Raw genomic sequence first — 21510 nt, 5'->3', positions numbered from 1 at the left:
GTCAGCCACAGCCTAGTCTACCCTCTCTGCCTCTCTCTGCCTCCACCCCTGTCAGCCACAGCCTAGTCTACCCTCTCTGCCTCCACCCCTGTCAGCCACAGCCTAGTCTACCCTCTCTGCCTCTCTCTGCTCTGCCTCCACTCTGTCAGCCACAGCCTAGTCTACCCTCTCTGCCTCCACTCTGCCTCCACCCCTGTCAGCTACAGCCTAGTCTACCCTAGTCTGCCTCTCTCTGCCTCCACCCCTGTCAGCTACAGCCTACTCCTCACCGCCTGGCTAACCAGTGTCTTCACTGTTCGTCAACATGCAGCAGAATCTTCTACAGTTTCTCCCATCCTCCAGGTAGAGCAGAAGGACGTGTCTTCTGACTCTTCCAGCCGTCATTCTCCACGCCGTCTACTGCCACCTAATTAGTCTTTCAGAGTGCTGCTTGGGTTACGCTTGAATAAGTCATAAAACACACACAGATGGGTGGTGTGTCAACGTGTTCCTCTGTGTTTCTGGTTGTAAGAACCACGCCATGTCTGTTGACGGATATTTTGTTCTTTAGTTTTAATGAAGGAAGTAGTTGATGACTAAATGAGTGACGGTGTGGTCCTGTGGGGTCCTGTGACGGTCTGGTCCTGTGACGGTGGGGTCCTGTGGGGTCCTGTGACGGTGGGGTCCTGTGACGGTCTGGTCCTGGGGGTCCTGTGACGGTGTGGTCCTGTGACGGTCTGGTCCTGTGGGGTCCTGTGACGGTCTGGTCCTGTGACGGTGGGTCCTGGAGGTGGGGTCCTGTGACGGTGGGTGTGCTGTGACGGTGGGATCCTGTGGGGTCCTGTGACGGTGGGGTCCTGTGACCCTGGTCCTGTGGGGTCCTGTGACGGTGGGGTCCTGTGACGGTCTGGTCCTGTGGGGTCCTGTGACGGTGGGGTGCTGTGACGGTGGGTCCTGTGGGGTCCTGTGACGGTGGGGTCCTGTGACTGTGGGGTCCTGTGACTGTGGGGTCCTGTGACGGTGGGGTCCTGTGGGGTCCTGTGACGGTGGGGTCCTGTGACGGTGGGGTCCTGTGGGGTCCTGTGACGGTGGGGTCCTGTGGGGTCCTGTGACGGTGGGGTCCTGTGGGGTCCTGTGACGGTGTGGTCCTGTGACTGTGGGGTCCTGTGACGGTGGAGTCCTGTGACGGTGGGGTCCTGTGACGGTGGGGTCCTGTGACGGTGGGGTCCTGTGGGGTCCTGTGACGGGTCTGTCCTGTGGGGTCCTGTGACGGTGTGGTCCTGTGACGGTGTGGTCCTGTGACGGTGTGGGTCCTGTGACGGTGGGGTCCTGTGGGGTCCTGTGGGGTCCTGTGACGGTGGGGTCCTGTGACGGTGTGGTGCTGTGGACGGTGGGGTCCTGTGACGGTGGGGTCTGTGGGGGTCCTGTGACGGTGTGGTCCTGTGACGGTGGGGTCCTGTGGGGGTCCTGTGACGGTCCTGTGGACCTGTGGGGTGGGGTCCTGTGGGGGTCCTGTGACGGTGTGGTCCTGTGACGGTGGGGTCCTGTGGGGTCCTGTGACGGTGGGGTCCTGTGACGGTCTGGTCCTGTGGGGTCCTGTGACGGTGTGGTCCTGTGACGGTGGGGTCCTGTGGGGTCCTGTGACGGTGTGGTCCTGTGACGGTGGGGTCCTGTGACGGTCTGGTCCTGTGGGGTCCTGTGACGGTCTGGTCCTGTGGGGTCCTGTGACAGTCTGGTCTTGTGACGGTGTGGTCCTGTGACTGTGGGGTCTTGTGACGGTGGGGTCCTGATACGGTAGGGTCCTGTGACGGTGGGGTCCTGTGACAGTGTGGGGTCCTGTGACGGTGGGGTCCTGTGACGGTGGGGTCCTGTGACGGTCTGGTCCTGTGACGGTGTGGTCCTGTGACGGTGGGGGTCCTGTGGGGTCCTGTGACGGTGTGGTCCTGTGGGGTCCTGTGACGGTGGGGTCCTGTGACGGTGTGGTCCTGTGACGGTGGGGTCCTGTGGGGTCCTGTGACGGTGGGGTCCTGTGACGGTGGGGTCCTGTGACAGTGGGTCCTGTGACGGTGTGGTCCTGTGACGGTGTGGTCCTGTGACGGTGTGGTCCTGTGACTGTGGGGTCCTGTGACGGTCTGGTCCTGTGGGGTCCTGTGACGGTCTGGTCCTGTGGGTGGGGTCCTGTGACGGTGGGGGTCCTGTGACGGTGGGGTCCTGTGACGGTGGGTCCTGTGACGGTGGGGTCCTGTGACGGTGGGGTCCTGTGACGGTGGGGTCCTGTGACGGTGGGGTCCTGTGACGGTGGGGTCCTGTGACGGTGGGGTCCTGTGACGCTGGGGTGCTGTGGGGTCCTGTGACGGTGGGGTCCTGTGACGGTCTGGTCCTGTGACGGTGTGGTCCTGTGGGGTCCTGTGACGGTGTGGTCCTGTGACGGTGTGGTCCTGTGACGGTGGGGTCCTGTGGGGTCCTGTGACGGTGTGGTCCTGTGACGGTGGGTCCTGTGACTGTGGGGTCCTGTGACGGTGGGGTCCTGTGACGGTGGGGTCCTGTGACGGTGGGGTCCTGTGACAGTGGGGTCCTGTGACGGTGGGGTGCTGTGGGGTCCTGTGACGGTGTTGCCCTGTGACGGTGGGGTCCTGTGACGGTGGGGTCCTGTGACGGTGTGGTCCTGTGACGGTGGGGTCCTGTGACGGTGGGGTCCTGTGACTGTGGGGTCCTGTGACGGTGGGGTCCTGTGACGGTGTGGTCCTGTGACGGTGGGGTCCTGTGACGGTCTGGTCCTGTGGGGTCCTGTGACGGTGTGGTCCTGTGACGGTGTGGTCCTGTGACGGTCTGGTCCTGTGGGGTCCTGTGACGGTGTGGTCCTGTGACGGTGTGGTCCTGTGACGGTGTGGTCCTGTGATGGTGGGGTCCTGTGATGGTGTGGTCCTGTGACGGTGTGGTCCTGTGACGGCGGGGTCCTGTGACGGTGGGGTCCTGTCCTGACGGTGGGGGTCCTGTGACGGTGGGGTCCTGTGGGGTCCTGTGACGGTGGGGTCCTGTGATGGTGGGGTCCTGTGACGGTGGGGGCTGTGATGGTGGGGTCCTGTGGGGTCCTGTGGGGTCCTGTGACGGTGGGGTCCTGTGACGGTGTGGTCCTGTGACGTCCTGTGGGGTCCTGTGACGGTGGGGTCCTGTGACGGTGGGGTGCTGTGACGGTGGGGTGCTGTGGGGTCCTGTGACGGTGGGGTAAGGTGACGGTCTGGTCCTGTGGGGTCCTGTGACGATGTGGTCCTGTGGGGTCCTGTGACGGTGTGGTCCTGTGACGGTGGGGTCCTGTGGGGTCCTGTGACGGTGGGGTCCTGTGACGGTGTGGTCCTGTGGGGTCCTGTGACGGTGTGGTTCTGTGGCGGTGTGGTCCTGTGACGGTGTGGTCCTGTGATGGTGGGGTCCTGTGACGGTGTGGTCCTGTGACGGTGGGGTCCTGTGACGGTCTGGTCCTGTGGGGTCCTGTGACGGTGTGGTCCTGTGACGGTGTGGTCCTGTGACTGTGGGGTCCTGTGACGGTGGGGTCCTGATACGGTGGGTCCTGTGACGGTGGGGTCCTGTGACAGTGTGGTCCTGTGGGGTCCTGTGACGGTGTGGTCCTGTGACGGTGGGGTCCTGTGACGGTCTGATCCTGTGGGGTCCTGTGACGGTGGGGTCCTGTGGGGTCCTGTGACGGTGGGTCCTGTGATGGTGGGGTCCTGTGACGGTGTGGTCCTGTGACGGTGGGGTCCTGTGATGGTGGGGTCCTGTGATGGTGGGGTGCTGTGACGGTGGGGTCCTGTGACGGTGGGGTCCTGTGATGGTCTGGTCCTGTGATGGTGTGGTCCTGTGATGGTGTGGTCCTGTGACGGTGGGGTCCTGTGACGGTGGGGTCCTGTGGGGTCCTGTGGGGTCCTGTGACAGTGGGGTCCTGTGACGGTGGGGTCCTGTGACGGTGGGGTCCTGTGACGGTGGGGTCCTGTGGGGTCCTGTGACGGTGGGGTCCTGTGACGCTGTGGTCCTGTGGGGGTCCTGTGGGGTCCTGTGACGGTGGGGTCCTGTGACGGTGGGGTGCTGTGATGGTGGGGTGCTGTGACGGTGGGGTCCTGTGGGGTCCTGTGACGGTGGGGTCCTGTGGGGTCCTGTGGGGTCCTGTGGCGGTGGGGTCCTGTGGGGTCCTGTGACGGTGTGGTCCTGTGATGGTGGGGTCCTGTGACGGTGTGGTCCTGTGGGGTCCTGTGACGGTGTGGTCCTGTGACGGTGGGGTCCTGTGACGGTGGGGTCCTGTGGGGTCCTGTGACGGTCTGGTCCTGTGGGGTCCTGTGACGGTCTGGTCCTGTGACGGTGGGTCCTGTGACTGGTGGGGTCCTGTGACGGTGGGGTCCTGATACTGTGGGGTCCTGTGACGGTGGGGTCCTGATACGGTAGGGTCCTGTGACGGTGGGGTCCTGTGACGGTGTGGTCCTGTGGGGTCCTGTGACGTTGTGGTCCTGTGACGGTGGGGTCCTGTGACGGTCTGGTCCTGTGGGGTCCTGTGACGGTGTGGTCCTGTGGGGTCCTGTGACGGTGTGGTCCTGTGATGGTGGGGTCCTGTGACGGTGTGGTCCTGTGACGGTGAGGTCCTGTGACGGTGGGGTCGTGTGATGGTGGGGTGCTGTGACGGTGGGGTCCTGTGACGGTGGGGTGCTGTGATGGTGGGGTCCTGTGATGGTCTGGTCCTGTGATGGTGTGGTCCTGTGACGGTGGGGTCCTGTGACGGTGGGGTCCTGTGGGGTCCTGTGACGGTGGGGTCCTGTGGGGTCCTGTGACGGTGGGGTCCTGTGACGGTGGGGTCCTGTGACGGTGGGGTCCTGTGGGGTCCTGTGGGGTCCTGTGACGGTGGGGTCCTGTGACGCTGTGGTCCTGTGACGCTGTGGTCCTGTGGGGTCCTGTGGGGTCCTGTGACGGTGGGGTCCTGTGACGGTGGGGTGCTGTGATGGTGGGGTGCTGTGACGGTGTGGTCCTGTGGGGTCCTGTGACGGTGGGGTCCTGTGGGGTCCTGTGGGGTCCTGTGACGGTGGGGTCCTGTGGGGTCCTGTGGGGTCCTGTGACGGTGGGGTCCTGTGGGGTCCTGTGACGGTGGGGTCCTGTGACGGTGGGGTCCTGTGACGGTGTGGTCCTGTGGGGTCCTGTTACGGTGTGGTCCTGTGACGGTGGGGTCCTGTGACGGTCTGGTCCTGTGGGGTCCTGTGACGGTCTGGTCCTGTGGGGTCCTGTGACGGTCTGGTCCTGTGGGGTCCTCTGACGGTGTGGTCCTGTGGGGTCCTGTGACGGTCTGGTCCTGTGGGGTCCTCTGACTGTGGGGTCCTGTGACGGTGTGGTCCTGTGACGGTGGGGTCCTGTGATGGTGTGGTCCTGTGACGGTTGGATCCTGTGACGGTGGGGTCCTGTGGGGTCCTGTGACGGTGTGGTCCTGTGACGGTGGGGTCCTGTGATGGTCTGGTCCTGTGGGGTCCTGTGACCGTGGGTCCTGTGATGGTGTGTCCTGTGACGGTGGGGTCCTGTGACGGTGTGGTCCTGTGACGGTGGGGTCCTGTGACGGTGGGGTCGTGTGACGGTGGGGTCCTGTGACGGTGGGGTCCTGTGACGGTGGGGTGCTGTGACGGTGGGGTCCTGTGACGGTGGGGTCCTGTGACGGTGGGGGTGCTGTGATGGTGGGGTCCTGTGATGGTCTGGTCCTGTGATGGTGTGGTCCTGTGACGGTGGGGTCCTGTGACGGTGGGGTCCTGTGACGGTGTGGTCCTGTGGGGTCCTGTGGGGTCCTGTGACGGTGGGGTTCTGTGGGGGTCCTGTGACGGTGGGGTCCTGTGGGGTCCTGTGACGGTGGGGTCCTGTGGGGTCCTGTGACGGTGTGGTCCTGTGACGGTGGGGTCCTGTGACGGTGTGGTCCTGTGGGGTCCTGTGACGGTGTGGTCCTGTGACGGTGGGGTCCTGTGACGGTGTGGTCCTGTGGGGTCCTGTTACGGTGTGGTCCTGTGACGGTGGGGTGCTGTGACGGTGGGGTCCTGTGGGGTCCTGTGGGGTCCTGTGACGGTGGGGTCCTGTGACGGTGTGGTCCTGTGACGGTGGGGTCCTGTGGGGTCCTGTGACGGTGGGGTCCTGTGGGGTGCTGTGACGGTGGGGTGCTGTGGACGGTGTGGTCCTGTGACGGTGGGGTCGTGTGACGGTGGGGTCGTGTGACGGTGGGGTCCTGTGACGGTGTGGTCCTGTGACGGTGGGGTGCTGTGACGGTGGGGTCCTGTGACGGTGGGGTCCTGTGACGGTGGGGTGCTGTGATGGTGGGGTCCTGTGATGGTCTGGTCCTGTGATGGTGTGGTCCTGTGACGGTGGGGTCCTGTGACGGTGGGGTCCTGTGACGGTGGGGTGCTGTGACGGTGGGGTCCTGTGGGGTCCTGTGACGGTGGGGTCCTGTGACGGTGGGGTGCTGTGACGGTGGGGTCCTGTGGGGTCCTGTGGGGTCCTGTGACGGTGGGGTCCTGTGACGGTGTGGTCCTGTGACGGTGGGGTCCTGTGGGGTCCTGTGACGGTGGGGTCCTGTGGGGTGCTGTGACGGTGGGGTGCTGTGACGGTGGGGTGCTGTGACGGTGGGGTGCTGTGACGGTGGGGTCCTGTGACGGTGGGGTCCTGTGACGCTGTGGTCCTGTGACGCTGTGGTCCTGTGGGGTCCTGTGGGGTCCTGTGACGGTGGGGTCCTGTGACGGTGGGGTGCTGTGATGGTGGGGTGCTGTGACGGTGTGGTCCTGTGGGTCCTGTGACGGTGGGGTCCTGTGGGTCCTGTGGGGTCCTGTGACGGTGGGGTCCTGTGGGGTCCTGTGGGGTCCTGTGACGGTGGGGTCCTGTGGGGTCCTGTGACGGTGTGGTCCTGTGACGGTGGGGTCCTGTGACGGTGTGGTCCTGTGGGGTCCTGTTACGGTGTGGTCCTGTGACGGTGGGGTCCTGTGACGGTCTGGTCCTGTGGGGTCCTGTGACGGTCTGGTCCTGTGGGGTCCTGTGACGGTCTGGTCCTGTGGGGTCCTGTGACGGTGTGGTCCTGTGGGGTCCTGTGACGGTCTGGTCCTGTGGGGTCCTCTGACTGTGGGGTCCTGTGACGGTGTGGTCCTGTGACGGTGGGGTCCTGTGATGGTGTGGTCCTGTGACGGTGGGGTCCTGTGACGGTGGGGTCCTGTGACGGTGTGGTCCTGTGACGGTGGGGTCGTGTGACGGTGGGGTCGTGTGATGGTCTGGTCCTGTGGGGTCCTGTGACCGTGTGGTCCTGTGATGGTGTGGTCCTGTGACGGTGGGGTCCTGTGATGGTGGGGTCCTGTGACAGTGTGGTCCTGTGACGGTGGGGGTCGTGTGACGGTGGGGTCGTGTGACGGTGGGGTCCTGTGACGGTGTGGTCCTGTGACGGTGGGGTCCTGTGACGGTGGGGTCCTGTGACGGTGGGGTCCTGTGACGGTGGGGTGCTGTGATGGTGGGGTCCTGTGGGGTCCTGGTCTGGTCCTGTGACGGTGTGGTCCTGTGACGGTGGGGTCCTGTGACGGTGGGGTCCTGTGACGGTGTGGTCCTGTGGGGTCCTGTGGGGTCCTGTGACGGTGGGGTTCTGTGGGGTCCTGTGACGGTGGGGTCCTGTGGGGACCTGTGACGGTGGGGTCCTGTGGGGTCCTGTGACGGTGTGGTCCTGTGACGGTGGGGTCCTGTGACGGTGTGGTCCTGTGGGGTCCTGTGACGGTGTGGTCCTGTGACGGTGGGGTCCTGTGACGGTGTGGTCCTGTGGGGTCCTGTTACGGTGTGGTCCTGTGACGGTGGGGTGCTGTGACGGTGGGGTCCTGTGGGGTCCTGTGGGGTCCTGTGACGGTGGGGTCCTGTGACGGTGTGGTCCTGTGACGGTGGGGTCCTGTGGGGTCCTGTGACGGTGGGGTCCTGTGGGGTGCTGTGACGGTGGGGTGCTGTGACGGTGGGGTGCTGTGACGGTGGGGTCCTGTGACGGTGGGGTCCTGTGATGGTGGGGTGCCTGTGACGGTGGGGTGCTGTGATGGTGGGGTCCTGTGACGGTGTGGTCCTGTGACGGTGGGGTGCCTGTGACGGTGGGGTCCTGTGACGGTGGGGTCCTGTGACGGTGGGGTGCTGTGATGGTGGGGTCCTGTGATGGTCTGGTCCTGTGATGGTGTGGTCCTGTGACGGTGGGGTCCTGTGACGGTGGGGTCCTGTGACGGTGGGGTCCTGTGACGGTGGGGTGCTGTGACGGTGGGGTCCTGTGGGGTCCTGTGGGGTCCTGTGACGGTGGGGTCCTGTGACGGTGGGGTCCTGTGACGGTGGGGTCCTGTGGGGTCCTGTGGGGTCCTGTGACGGTGGGGTCCTGTGACGGTGTGGTCCTGTGACAGTGGGGTCCTGTGGGGGTCCTGTGACGGTGGGGTCCTGTGGGGTCCTGTGACGGTGGGGTCCTGTGACGGTGGGGTCCTGTGACGGTGGGGTGCTGTGACGGTGGGGTCCTGTGACGGTGGGGTCCTGTGACGGTGGGGTCCTGTGATGGTGGGGTCCTGTGATGGTCTGGTCCTGTGACGGTGGGGTCCTGTGACGGTGGGGTCCTGTGACGGTGGGGTCCTGTGATGGTGGGGTCCTGTGGGGTCCTGTGACGGTGGGGTCCTGTGACGGTGTGGTCCTGTGACGGTGGGGTCCTGTGGGGTCCTGTGACGGTGGGGTCCTGTGACGGTGGGGTGCTGTGACGGTGGGGTCCTGTGGGGTCCTGTGACGGTGGGGTCCTGTGACGGTCTGGTCCTGTGGGGTTCTGTGACGGTGGGGTCCTGTGACGGTGGGGTGCTGTGACGGTGGGGTCCTGTGGGGTCCTGTGACGGTGGGGTCCTGTGACGGTGGGGTCCTGTGACGGTGTGGTCCTGTGACGGTGGGGTCCTGTGGGGTCCTGTGACGGTGGGGTCCTGTGTGGTCCTGTGACGGTGTGGTCCTGTGACGGTGGGGTCCTGTGGGTCCTGTGACGGTGTGGTCCTGTGACGGTGGGGTCCTGTGGGGTCCTGTGACGGTGGGGTCCTGTGACGGTCCTGTGACGGTGGGGTCCTGTGACGGTGGGGTCCTGTGGGGTCCTGTGACGGTCTGGTCCTGTGGGGTCCTGTGACGGTGGGGTGCTGTGACGGTGGGGTCCTGTGGGGTCCTGTGACGGTGGGGTCCTGTGGGGTCCTGTGACGGTGTGGTCCTGTGACGGTGTGGTCCTGTGGGGTCCTGTGGGGTCCTGTGACGGTGTGGTCCTGTGGCGGTGTGGTCCTGTGGGGTCCTGTGGGGTCCTGTGACGGTGGGGTCCTGTGACGGTAGGGTGCTGTGAAAGTGTGGTCCTGTGGGGTCCTGTGACGGTGTGGTCCTGTGGGGTCCTGTGATGGTGGGGTCCTGTGACGGTGGGGTCCTGTGACGGTGTGGTCCTGTGGGTCCTGTGACGGTGGGGTCCTGTGACGGTGTGGTCCTGTGACGGTGGGGTCCTGTGACGGTCTGGTCCTGTGACGGTGGGGTCCTGTGACGGTGGGATCCTGTGGGGTCCTGTGACGGTGGGGTCCTGTGACGGTGGGGTCCTGTGATGGTGGGGTCCTGTGTGGTCCTGTGACGGTGGGGTCCTGTGGGGTCCTGTGGGGTCCTGTGACGGTGGGGTCCTGTGACGGTGGAGTCCTGTGACGGTGGGGTCCTGTGACGGTGGGGTCCTGTGCTTGATCAGGATAATATTTGGAGCATCATTCTCCGTAACACACAGCTAATTCATGCAGACCTACAGCGTCCACTTATCGTTTGTTCTAACATCTCTAATACACTCCAACCAACTTTTCTCCCTCATTCCCCCATTTATCCCTCAACCCCCATATCCCTCCCTCTACACCTCTCTCTCTCTCTCTCTCTCCATCCATCACCCCCATTTCTCCCTCCATTCATCCCCATCTCTCACTCCACCCCCCCATCCCTCCATCCCCCATCTCTCCCTCTATCCCTCCATCCATCTCCCACTCCATCCCCCATTTCTTCCTCCATCCCACTTCTCTCCCTCATCCCCCATTTCCCATCTCTCCCTCCATACCCCATCTATCTCTCCCCTCCATCCATACCCACTCTCTCTCCCTCTATCCCTCCCTCCACCCCCCATCTCCCCATCCCCCCATCTATCCCTCCATCCTTCCCTCCCCCATTTCTTTCTCCATCTCCCATCTATTCCCCCATCCCTCCCTCCATCCCCCATCTCTCCTTCTATCCTTCCCATCTCTCCATCTATCCCTCCACCCCCCGTCCTCCATCCCTCCCTCCATCCCCCACTCCATTCCCCATCTATTCCCCCACCCCCCATCTCCCTCCACCCCCCGTCCTCCATCCATCCCCCACTCCATTCCCCACTTCTCCCTCCATCCCCCATCTCTCCCTCATCTCTCTCCCCATCCCCCACTTCTCCCTCCATCCCTCATTTCTTCCTCCATCTCACTTCTCGTCCTCCATCTATCTCTCCCTCCCTCCATCTCCCCATTCTATCCCTCCAACCCCCTCTGTCCCTCATCCATCCCTCCATCTCCCATTTCTTCCTCCATCCCACTTCTCTCCCTCTATCCCTCCATCTCCCCATTCTATCCCTCCAACCCCCCTCTGTCCCTCATCCATCCCTCCATCTCCCATAGAATAAAGGAGAGGAGACATCTCTATTGGTTAGAATAGAGGAGAGGAGACATCTCTATTGGTTAGAATAAAGGAGAGGAGACATCTCTATTGGTTAGAATAAAGGAGAGGAGACATCTCTATTGGTTAGAATAAAGGAGAGGAGACAGGGAGACATTGGTTAGAATAGAGGAGAGGAGACATCTCTATTGGTTAGAATAAAGGAGAGGAGACATCTCTATTGGTTAGAATAGAGGAGAGGAGACATCTCTATTGGTTAGAATAAAGGAGAGGAGACATCTCTATGAGTTAGAATAAAGGAGAGGAGACATCTCTATTGGTTAGAATAGAGGAGAGGAGACAGGGAGACATTGGTTAGAATAGAGGAGAGGAGACATCTCTATGGGTTAGAATAGAGGAGAGGAGACATCTCTATTGGTTAGAATAAAGGAGAAGAGACAGGGAGACATTGGTTAGAATAGAGGAGACATCTCTATTGGTTAGAATAAAGGAGAGGAGACAGGGAGACATTGGTTAGAATAGAGGAGAGGAGACATCTCTATTGGTTAGAATAGAGGAGAGGAGACATCTCTATTGGTTAGAATAAAGGAGAGGAGACATCTCTATGGGTTAGAATAAAGGAGAGGAGACATCTCTATGGGTTAGAATAAAGGAGAGGAGACATCTCTATTGGTTAGAACAGAGGAGAGGAGACAGGGAGACATTGGTTAGAATAGAGGAGAGGAGACAGGGAGACATTGGTTAGAATAGAGGAGAGGAGACATCTCTATGGGTTAGAATAGAGGAGAGGAGACATCTCTATGGGTTAGAATAGAGGAGAGGAGACATCTCTATTGGTTAGAATAAAGGAGAAGAGACAGGGAGACATTGGTTAGAATAGAGGAGACATCTCTATTGGTTAGAATAAAGGAGAGGAGACAGGGAGACATTGGTTAGAATAGAGGAGAGGAGACATCTCTATTGGTTAGAATAGAGGAGAGGAGACATCTCTATGGGTTAGAATAAAGGAGAGGAGACATCTCTATGGGTTAGAATAAAGGAGAGGAGACATCTCTATTGGTTAGAATAGAGGAGAGGAGACAGGGAGACATTGGTTAGAATAGATGAGAGGAGACATCTCTTTTCATGGGTTAGAATAAAGGAGACTCATCCTGGAGACATCTCTATTGGTTAGAATAGAGGAGAGGAGACATCTCTATTGGTTAGAACAGAGGAGATCAGAATCAGGACATTGGTCATAGAAAAGGAGAAGACAGGGAGACATTGGTTAGAATAGAAGAGAGGAGACATCCGTGTCATGGGTTAGAATAAAGGAACTGAGTGAGACATCTCTATGGGTTAGAATAAAGGAGAGGAGACATCTCTATGGGTTAGAATAAAGGAGATAGAGAACATTGTCTATTACATTGAACAGAGTGAGGAGACAGTGGAGACATTGGTTAGAATCCTCAAAGATGGTTTAAAAGTTGTGTTGTGGTGGTGTGTGTTGTAGGCAACTGACGTCATTCTAAATTTGCGTCTGAATGATAAAGTTGATCCTGGATGGAAGTAGCTGCTTCAGAACAGAGAATTCAGTACTTTATTTTACAGTTTCCAATGGTATTTACCTGGTAATTACTAGGAAATGATGCAGTAACACAGAATTCAACACAATTACTTTCTGAAATAAATGTAATTAGCTACCTACATAGTCAAGTTTGAGATATAAGTACTATTTTACTTTGTGACTCATCCTGTCCTCCTGTGTTCCAACAGTGTGACATGATCAATGTATAGTTTAATGAACAATCAATAAATAACCTGTTATTCTGCATTTACATTCCACTGAAAACAAAATGATCCCGTTCAGGTCTGTTCCAACTCAATCTCTTTTCACATAGTGCAAGAACTGTCACAAGGCAAAGTGAATCATTACGACTCTTATCTACTGTAATTCTGTCTCAATAAATATTATCTCATTACAGTCCTTGTAAAAGAGATTATATACAACGATCTCATCACCAATCAGGACATTTCATAGAAAAACAATACAAAGTGGATGAATTATTACGGTTGCCAGACATCACGAAGAGAAGCATCGACACCCGTGTCATTGGACACTGGCTGGCCTGCCAGAGGAACTGTAGTGTGAGGTCTTCTTCCTCACTCACACCTCCGGTAGAAGTTGAAGTGGTAGTCTGTGAACAGCGCCCCCACGAAGCCACGGTCGGTATTGCAGTCTGCCTGGCCCTGGATGGAGATAGACCAACATTGTCTATTACATTGACAAGTGACGGCTCTAACAGTGGAGATACTGTACAAGTCCTCAAAGATGGAAGGCAAGCGTGAGGAGGCGAGATCAGGTGGAACCATTCTAGCCAATGACAGGGTAGATAGGCCTTAGAGATAGAGTTCTCATCTTTGTATCTGTGCCATTTTAGCTTCTGCGCCAGCATGGGCAGCATCTCCATTTTAATGTAGTCAATTTTCTTCTTCTTCACTATTGTTCAGTTTCCAATACCAGTGTGAGACGAGAGCATTACGGGGAGACGATGAGACGAGAGCATTACGATGAGACGAGAGCATTACGGGAGACGAGAGCATTACGGGGAGACGAGAGCATTACGGGGAGACGAGAGCATTACGGGGAGACGAGAGCATTACGGGGAGACGAGAGCATTACGGGGAGACGAGAGCATTACGGGGAGACGAGAGCATTACGGGGAGACGAGATGGGGAGACGAGAGCATTACGGGGAGACGAGAGCATTACGGGGAGACGAGAGCATTACGGGGAGACGAGAGCATTACGGGGAGACGAGAGCATTACGGGGAGACGAGAGCATTACGGGGAGACGAGAGCATTACGGGAGACGAGAGCATTACGGGAGACGAGAGCATTACGGTGAGACGAGAGCATTACGGGGAGACGAGAGCATTACGGGAGACGAGAGCATTACGGGGAGACGAGAGCATTACGGGGAGACGAGAGCATTACGGGGAGACGAGAGCATTACGGGGAGACGAGAGCATTACGGGGAGACGAGAGCATTACGGGGAGACGAGAGCATTACGATGAGACGAGAGCATTACGGGGAGACGAGAGCATTACGGGGAGACGAGAGCATTACGGGGAGACGAGAGCATTACGGGGAGACGAGAGCATTACGGGGAGACGAGAGCATTACGGGGAGACGAGAGCATTACGGGGAGACGAGAGCATTACGGGAGACGAGAGCATTACGGGAGACGAGAGCATTACGGGGAGACGAGAGCATTACGGGAGACGAGAGCATTACGGGGAGACGAGAGCATTACGGGGAGACGAGAGACGATTACAGGGAGACGAGAGCATTACGGGAGACGAGAGCATTACGGGGAGACGAGAGCATTACGGGAGACGAGAGCATTACGGGGAGACGAGAGCATTACGGGGAGACGAGAGCATTACGGGGAGACGAGAGCATTACGGGGAGACGAGAGCATTACGGGAGACGAGAGCATTTACGGGAGACGAGAGCATTACGGGAGACGAGAGCATTACGGGAGACGGAGCATTACGGGGAGACGAGAGCATTACGGGAGACGAGAGCATTACGGGGAGACGAGAGCATTACGATGAGACGAGAGCATTACGGGAGACGAGAGCATTACGGGAGACGAGAGGGAGACGAGAGCATTACGGGGAGACGAGATCATTACAGGGAGACGAGAGCATTACGGGGAGACGAGAGCATTACGATGAGACGAGATCATTACAGGGAGACGAGAGCATTACGGGGAGACGAGAGCATTACGGTGGGTTGAGTAAAGGGAGGGTGTGGTTATCATACTAATGTTATCATACTAATGTTTAACAACTCTATTAGATTGTGGTTATAAGATCGGGTCGTTTTCCCCCCACAACAAACAACACGTAGTAGTTGTGAGGCTACTGGGACAGTGTCGTTTGACATTGATATTTTAGGAAAGGACACATTGGAGAAATCTTTTAGTTCTTACAGCCACTGCTGAGCGGAAGTGGTAGGAGCTCCTGTAGAATCGAGACACTGGCAGAGGCCATTCATGGACGTAGCCCTGGAGAGAACAAAAGAGAAACACTTTCAAGCTTTATACTCTCTTACTTTCTTTGTTCACTTTTATCACACAAAGAGCAGAGAGTTTGCAATTATCAAACAGAGAGCAACCACAGTATAGTGTTGTCTGTGGATGCCATACCTGTGTATTTATGAAATTGTATTCTTCGTTGGTTTGATCGTGGTCCATCAAGGCAGAGCATTTAAACATCTCATCATTATGACACAGGTGGACAACCAGCAGCTCTGTAGTACTGCGTCAGAGGAGAGGAGACACCTAGTGGTCATTTACGGTACTTTCAACAAACCCACAGTGCAAGTACCAAGTGCTCTGTGACCATTTGTAATTAGTGTGAACAACAATGAGAGAATGTGCCTTATGCAACTCTGTCTTAGTAGAGGCCTTCATCTCCTCATACAGAACAGGAAGTCCTGCCACACTGGGGTCCAATGTCTGATTCAGACAAAGCCTCAAGTCTCGATTCAATCCGTAGCGCTGAAGGTCTGCGGTAGTATGGTGTGATTGACATTTAAAGGTAATTTCCCATTGAGACGACATACGCAGCAACTACGTGACTGCAGTCTCCGCAAATGCCCAGAAACATTGCCTTTAAATTCTAAATCGCAACCCTACTGCACTAAGGATTAAATGGAGCCCTTAGACTCACAAGCTCCCGCTAGTTCCCCCCCCGTGCATGGACTCTGCTAGTTCCCCCCCCCGTGCATGGACTCTGCTAGTTCCCCCCCGTGCATGGACTCTGCTAGTTCCCCCCGTGCATGGACTCTGCTAGTTCCCCCCCGTGCATGGACTCTGCTAGTTCCCCCCGTGCATGGACTCTGCTAGTTCCCCCGTGCATGGACTCTGCTAGTTCCCCCTGTGCATGGACTCTGCTAGTCCCCCCCCGTGCATGGACTCTGCTAGTTCCCCCGTGCATGGACTCTGAATGTCTGGGAGGATCCAGACCATCATCAGCCCCGGAGGTAAAACAACCTCTTAGAAACTATCCCCTGCTCCTTCCAGAGTCCACAGTCAATGCCAACCTGTCACCACCACAGTGGGAAGACAAGACCTATTGCATTATTCAAGTGGAAAACAAAGTGGAGACAAGAGGAAGCATGTCTCATGTCCTGGTCACTCACTTCATCTGGACAGTGACACGCATGTTGGTGGGGACGAACTTGCTGATAGGGATTTGGAAGGAGTAGTTTCCTGACCTGAATGGAAACAGATCAACATAGAGATGAAGTATACCATCGGTTTGGCAGTCTGAATCTACATCTATTAAATGAGTTCAAACGGACTGAATTACGTACCCGCAGCTTCCCCTCTCACAGTACCGAGAGTCAATGATCTGTTCGTTTTCTTTGATGAAAAAGACTTTATTGTTGTGTTTGTCCCTGAAAATAGAACAACAATCTGATGTCCAACTCTAAAGTATTGTGAAATAAAGTCAGAAAATAACACATTTGGATTAAGCATTAAAACGTGTGTTCAAACGTATGTGATAGAATTTGACTTACAATCTCCGGCACCTTTGATTTCTTCATTGAATTTGTCTTTCCCTTTATCTGAGAAGGCAGAATTGGAACCAAGAGAAGAAGTGAGATTACTGCCTGTCACAAGCAGCACAATGCCAACACTTTATAGAGCATCAGAATTATGTCTATGTGGTCCTTCTGTGGCACAGTTGGTAGAGCATGGCGCTTGTAACGCCAGGGTAGTGGGTTCGATTCCCGGGACCACCCATACGTAGAATGTATGCACACATGCACACATGCACACATGACTGTAAGTCGCTTTGGATAAAAGCGTCTTCTAAATGGCATATATTATATGTCTCATTCAAGGTCAGCAACATGTAGGTTTTACGTCAAGATAAGCTAGCATGAAGAAAGAAATACAGTGGAGAATGCTGTTGGTAAATGAAGACAGGAGTAGCCAGCTCACCTGCTAGAGAGGGCCAGGTAGTGGGAGATACAGGAGTAGACAGCTCACCTGCTAGAGAGGGCCAGGTAGTGGGAGATACAGGGAGTAGACAGCTCACCTGCTAGAGAGGGCCAGGTAGTGGGAGATACAGGGAGTAGCCAGCTCACCTGCTAGAGAGGGCCAGTTAGTGGGAGATACAGGGAGTAGACAGCTCACCTGCTAGAGAGGGCCCGGTAGTGGGAGATACAGGGAGTAGACAGCTCACCTGCTAGAGAGGGCCAGGTAGTGGGAGATACAGGGAGTAGACAGCTCACCTGCTAGAGAGGGCCAGGTAGTGGGAGATACAGGGAGTAGACAGCTCACCTGCTAGAGAGGGCCAGGTAGTGGGAGATACAGGGAGTAGACAGCTCACCTGCTAGAGAGGGCCAGGTAGTGGGAGATACAGGGAGTAGACAGCTCACCTGCTACAGAGGGCCCGGTAGTGGGAGATACAGGGAGTAGACAGCTCACCTGCTAGAGAGGGCCAGGTAGTGGGAGATACAGGGAGTAGACAGCTCACCTGCTAGAGAGGGCCAGGTAGTGGGAGATACAGGGATAAGACAGCTCACCTGCTAGAGAAGGCCTGGTAGTGGGAGATACAGGGAGTAGACAGCTCACCTGCTAGAGAGGGCCCGGTAGTGGGAGATACAGGGAGTAGCCAGCTCACCTGCTAGAGAGGACCAGGTAGTGGGAGATACAGGGAGTAGACAGCTCACCTGCTAGAGAGGGCCAGGTAGTGGGAGATACAGGGAGTAGACAGCTCACCTAATAGAGAAGGCCAGGTAGTGGGAGATACAGGTAGTAGACAGCTCACCTGCTAGAGAGGGCCCGGTAGTGGGAGATACAGGGAGTAGACAGCTCACCTGCTAGAGAGGGCCTGGTAGTGGGAGATACAGGGAGTAGCCAGCTCACCTGCTAGAGAGGGCCAGGTAGTGGGAGATACAGGGAGTAGACAGCTCACCTGCTAGAGAGGGCCAGGTAGTGGGAGATACAGGGAGTAGACAGCTCACCTGCTAGAGAGGGCCTGGTAGTGGGAGATACAGTGGAGGAGAGGAGCTCACCTGAGAGATGGTGCTGGTATTATCCATGGAGGCTGTAGTGGGACAGCAGAACACTTCTTCACAGTAGATCAGGCTACAGAAGTCCACATCAGGGGTCCACGGGACAGGGGGTTGTTGGGTTTACTAATAAATAAACAAACAAACAAACGTCAATTTCCACATAAAGGACTACTCATGACAGACAGCAATACTTTTACCACCTCTTTGTACAATAGAATTGAATGAGACACCACAACGTTACTACGGTGAGACACCACAACGTTACTACGATGAGACACCACAACGTTACTACGATGAGACACACAACGTTACTACGATGAGACACCACAACGTTACTACGATGAGACACCACAACGTTACTACGATGAGACATCACAACGTTACCACGATGAGACATCACAACGTTACCACGATGAGACACCACAACGTTACTACGATGAGACATCACAACGTTACCACGATGAGACATCACAACGTTACCACGATGAGACACCACAACGTTACTACAATGAGACACCACAACGTTACTACAGATGAGACATCACAACGTTACCACGATGAGACATCACAACGTTACCACGGTGAGACACCACAACGTTACTACAATGAGACACCACAACGTTACTACGATGAGACACCACAACGTTACCACGATGAGACACCACAACGTTACTACGATGAGACATCACAACGTTACCACGATGAGACATCACAACGTTACTACGATGAGACACCACAACGTTACCGTGATGGGACACCACAACGTTACTAAATGAGACACCACAACGTTACTACGATGAGACACCACACCGTTACTACGATGAGACACCACACCGTTACCACGATGAGACATCACAACGTTACCACGATGAGACATCACAACGTTACTACGGTGAGACACCACAACGTTACTACGATGAGACACCACAACGTTGTACGATGAGACACCACAACGTTACTACGATGAGACATCACAACGTTACTACGATGAGACATCACAACGTTACCACGATGAGACATCACAACGTTACCACGATGAGACATCACAACGTTACTACAATGAGACATCACAACGTTACTACGATGAGACATCACAACGTTACCACGATGAGACACCACAACGTTACTACAAGACACCACAACGTGAGAGACATCACAACGTTACCACGATGAGACATCACAACGTTACCACGATGAGACATCACAACGTTACCACGATGAGACACCACAACGTTACTGTGATGAGACACCACAACGTTACTAGACACCACAACGATGAGAGACACCACAACGTTACTACGATGAGACACCACAACGTTACTACGATGAGACACCACAACGTTACCACGATGAGACATCACAACGTTACCACGATGACTGATGAGACATCACGTTACGATGAGACATCACGTTACTGATGAGACACCACAACGTTACTACGATGAGACACCACAACGTTACTACGATGAGACACCACAACGTTACATCGATGAGACACCACAACGTGAGACACACAACGTACTACGATGAGACATCACAACGTTACTACGATGAGACACCACAACGTTACTACGATGAGACACCACAACGTTACTACGATGAGACACCACACCGTTACCACGATGAGACATCACAACGTTACCACGATGAGACATCACAAGACACCACAACGTTACTGGTGAGACACCACAACGTTACTACGGTGAGACACCACAACGTTACTACGGTGAGACACCACAACGTTACTACGATGAGACACCACAACGTTACATCACAACGTTACTACGATGAGACACCACAACGTTACCACGATGAGACACCACAACGTTACGATGAGACACCACAACGTTGAGACACCACAACGTGAGACATCACAACGTTACTACAATGAGACACCACAACGATGAGACATCACAACGTTACTACGATGAGACACCACAACGTTACCACGATGAGACATCACAACGTTACCACGATGAGACACCACAACGTTACCACGATGAGACACCACAACGTTACTGTGATGAGACACCACAACGTGAGACATCACAACGTTACGATGAGACACCACAACGTTACTACGATGAGACACCACAACGTTACTACGATGAGACACCACAACGTTACCACGATGAGACATCACAACGTTACCACGATGAGACACCACAACGTTACTACGATGAGACACCACAACGTTACAACGTACGATGAGACATCACAACGTTACAACGTTACTGATGAGACATCACAACGTTACTACGATGAGACACCACAACGTTACTACGATGAGACACCACAACGTTACTACGATGAGACACCACAACGTTACCACGATGAGACACCACAACGTTACTACGATGAGACACCACAACGTTACCATGAGACATCACAACGTTACTACGATGAGACACCACAACGTTACCACGATGAGACACCACAACGTTACTACGATGAGACACCACAACGTTACTACGATGAGACACCACAACGATGATGAGACATCACAACGTTACCACGATGAGACATCACAACGTTACTACGATGAGACACCACAACGTTACTACGATGAGACACCACAACGTTACTACGATGAGACATCACAACGTTACTACGATGAGACACCACAACGTTACTACGATGAGACACCACAACGTTACTACGATGAGACACCACAACGTTACTACGATGGGACACCACAACGTTACTACGATGAGACACCACAACGTTACGATGAGACACCACAACGTTACTACGATGAGACATCACAACGTTAGACACCACAACGTTACTACGATGAGACACCACAACGTTACTACGATGAGACACACAACGTTACTACGATGAGACACCACAACGTTATGAGACACCACAACGTTACGATGAGACACCACAACGTTACTACGATGAGACACCACAACGTTACTACGTTAGACACCACAACGTTACCACGTGAGACATCACAACGTTACTACGATGAGACACCACAACGTTACTACGATGAGACACCACAACGTTACTACGATGAGACACCAACGTTACCACGTTACAACGTTACTGATGAGACATGATGAGACACCACAACGTTACTACGATGAGACACCACAACGTTACTACGATGAGACACCACAACGTTACTACGATGAGACACCACAACGTTACCACGATGAGACATCACAACGTTACCACGATGAGACATCACAACGTGAGACACCACAACGTTACTACGATGAGACACCACAACGTTACTACGTTACAACGTTACTACGATGAGACACCACAACGTTACTACGATGAGACACCACAACGTTACTACGATGAGACACCACAACGTTACTACGATGAGACACCACAACGTTACTACGATGAGACACCACAACGTTACTACGATGAGACACCACAACGTTACTACGATGAGACACCACAACGTTACTACGTTACTACGATGAGACACCACAACGTTACTGTGATGGGACACCACAACGTTACCACGATGAGACACCACAACGTTACTACGATGAGACACCACAACGTTACCGATGAGACATCACAACGTTACCACGATGAGACACCACAACGTTACTACGATGAGACACCACAACGTTACTGATGACACCACAACGTTACTACGATGAGACACCACAACGTTACTACGATGAGACATCACAACGTTGACACCATGAGACACCACAACGTTACTAGACACCACAACGATGAGACACCACAACGTTACTACGATGAGACACCACAACGTGATGAGACACCACAACGTTACTGTG

At 55.6% G+C, this 21510-nt stretch overlaps 1 protein-coding gene across 1 annotated transcript; it reads right to left on the bottom strand.

Annotated features, from left to right (window-relative positions):
• Window positions 1-12218: 12218 nt before the first annotated feature.
• Window positions 12219-16279, bottom strand: LOC127923356 (myelin regulatory factor-like protein). Its single transcript, XM_052507363.1, has 6 exons — window positions 16229-16279; window positions 16022-16105; window positions 15848-15922; window positions 14850-14961; window positions 14634-14708; window positions 12219-12882 (listed from the first exon to the last, which is right to left on the bottom strand). The coding sequence occupies exons 3-6, from the start codon at window positions 15868-15870 to the stop codon at window positions 12796-12798; spliced, it is 297 nt and encodes a 98-aa protein (XP_052363323.1). The 5' UTR covers window positions 15871-15922; window positions 16022-16105; window positions 16229-16279; the 3' UTR covers window positions 12219-12795.
• Between the last annotated feature and the right edge of the window lie 5231 nt (window positions 16280-21510).

Source organism: Oncorhynchus keta, unplaced genomic scaffold, assembly GCF_023373465.1.
Source record: "Oncorhynchus keta strain PuntledgeMale-10-30-2019 unplaced genomic scaffold, Oket_V2 Un_contig_29411_pilon_pilon, whole genome shotgun sequence".
In the NCBI taxonomy this organism is placed as follows: domain Eukaryota; kingdom Metazoa; phylum Chordata; class Actinopteri; order Salmoniformes; family Salmonidae; genus Oncorhynchus; species Oncorhynchus keta.
The sequence above is the reverse complement of the archived record's forward strand: the minus strand, read 5'-3'. Positions and strand labels throughout refer to the sequence as shown.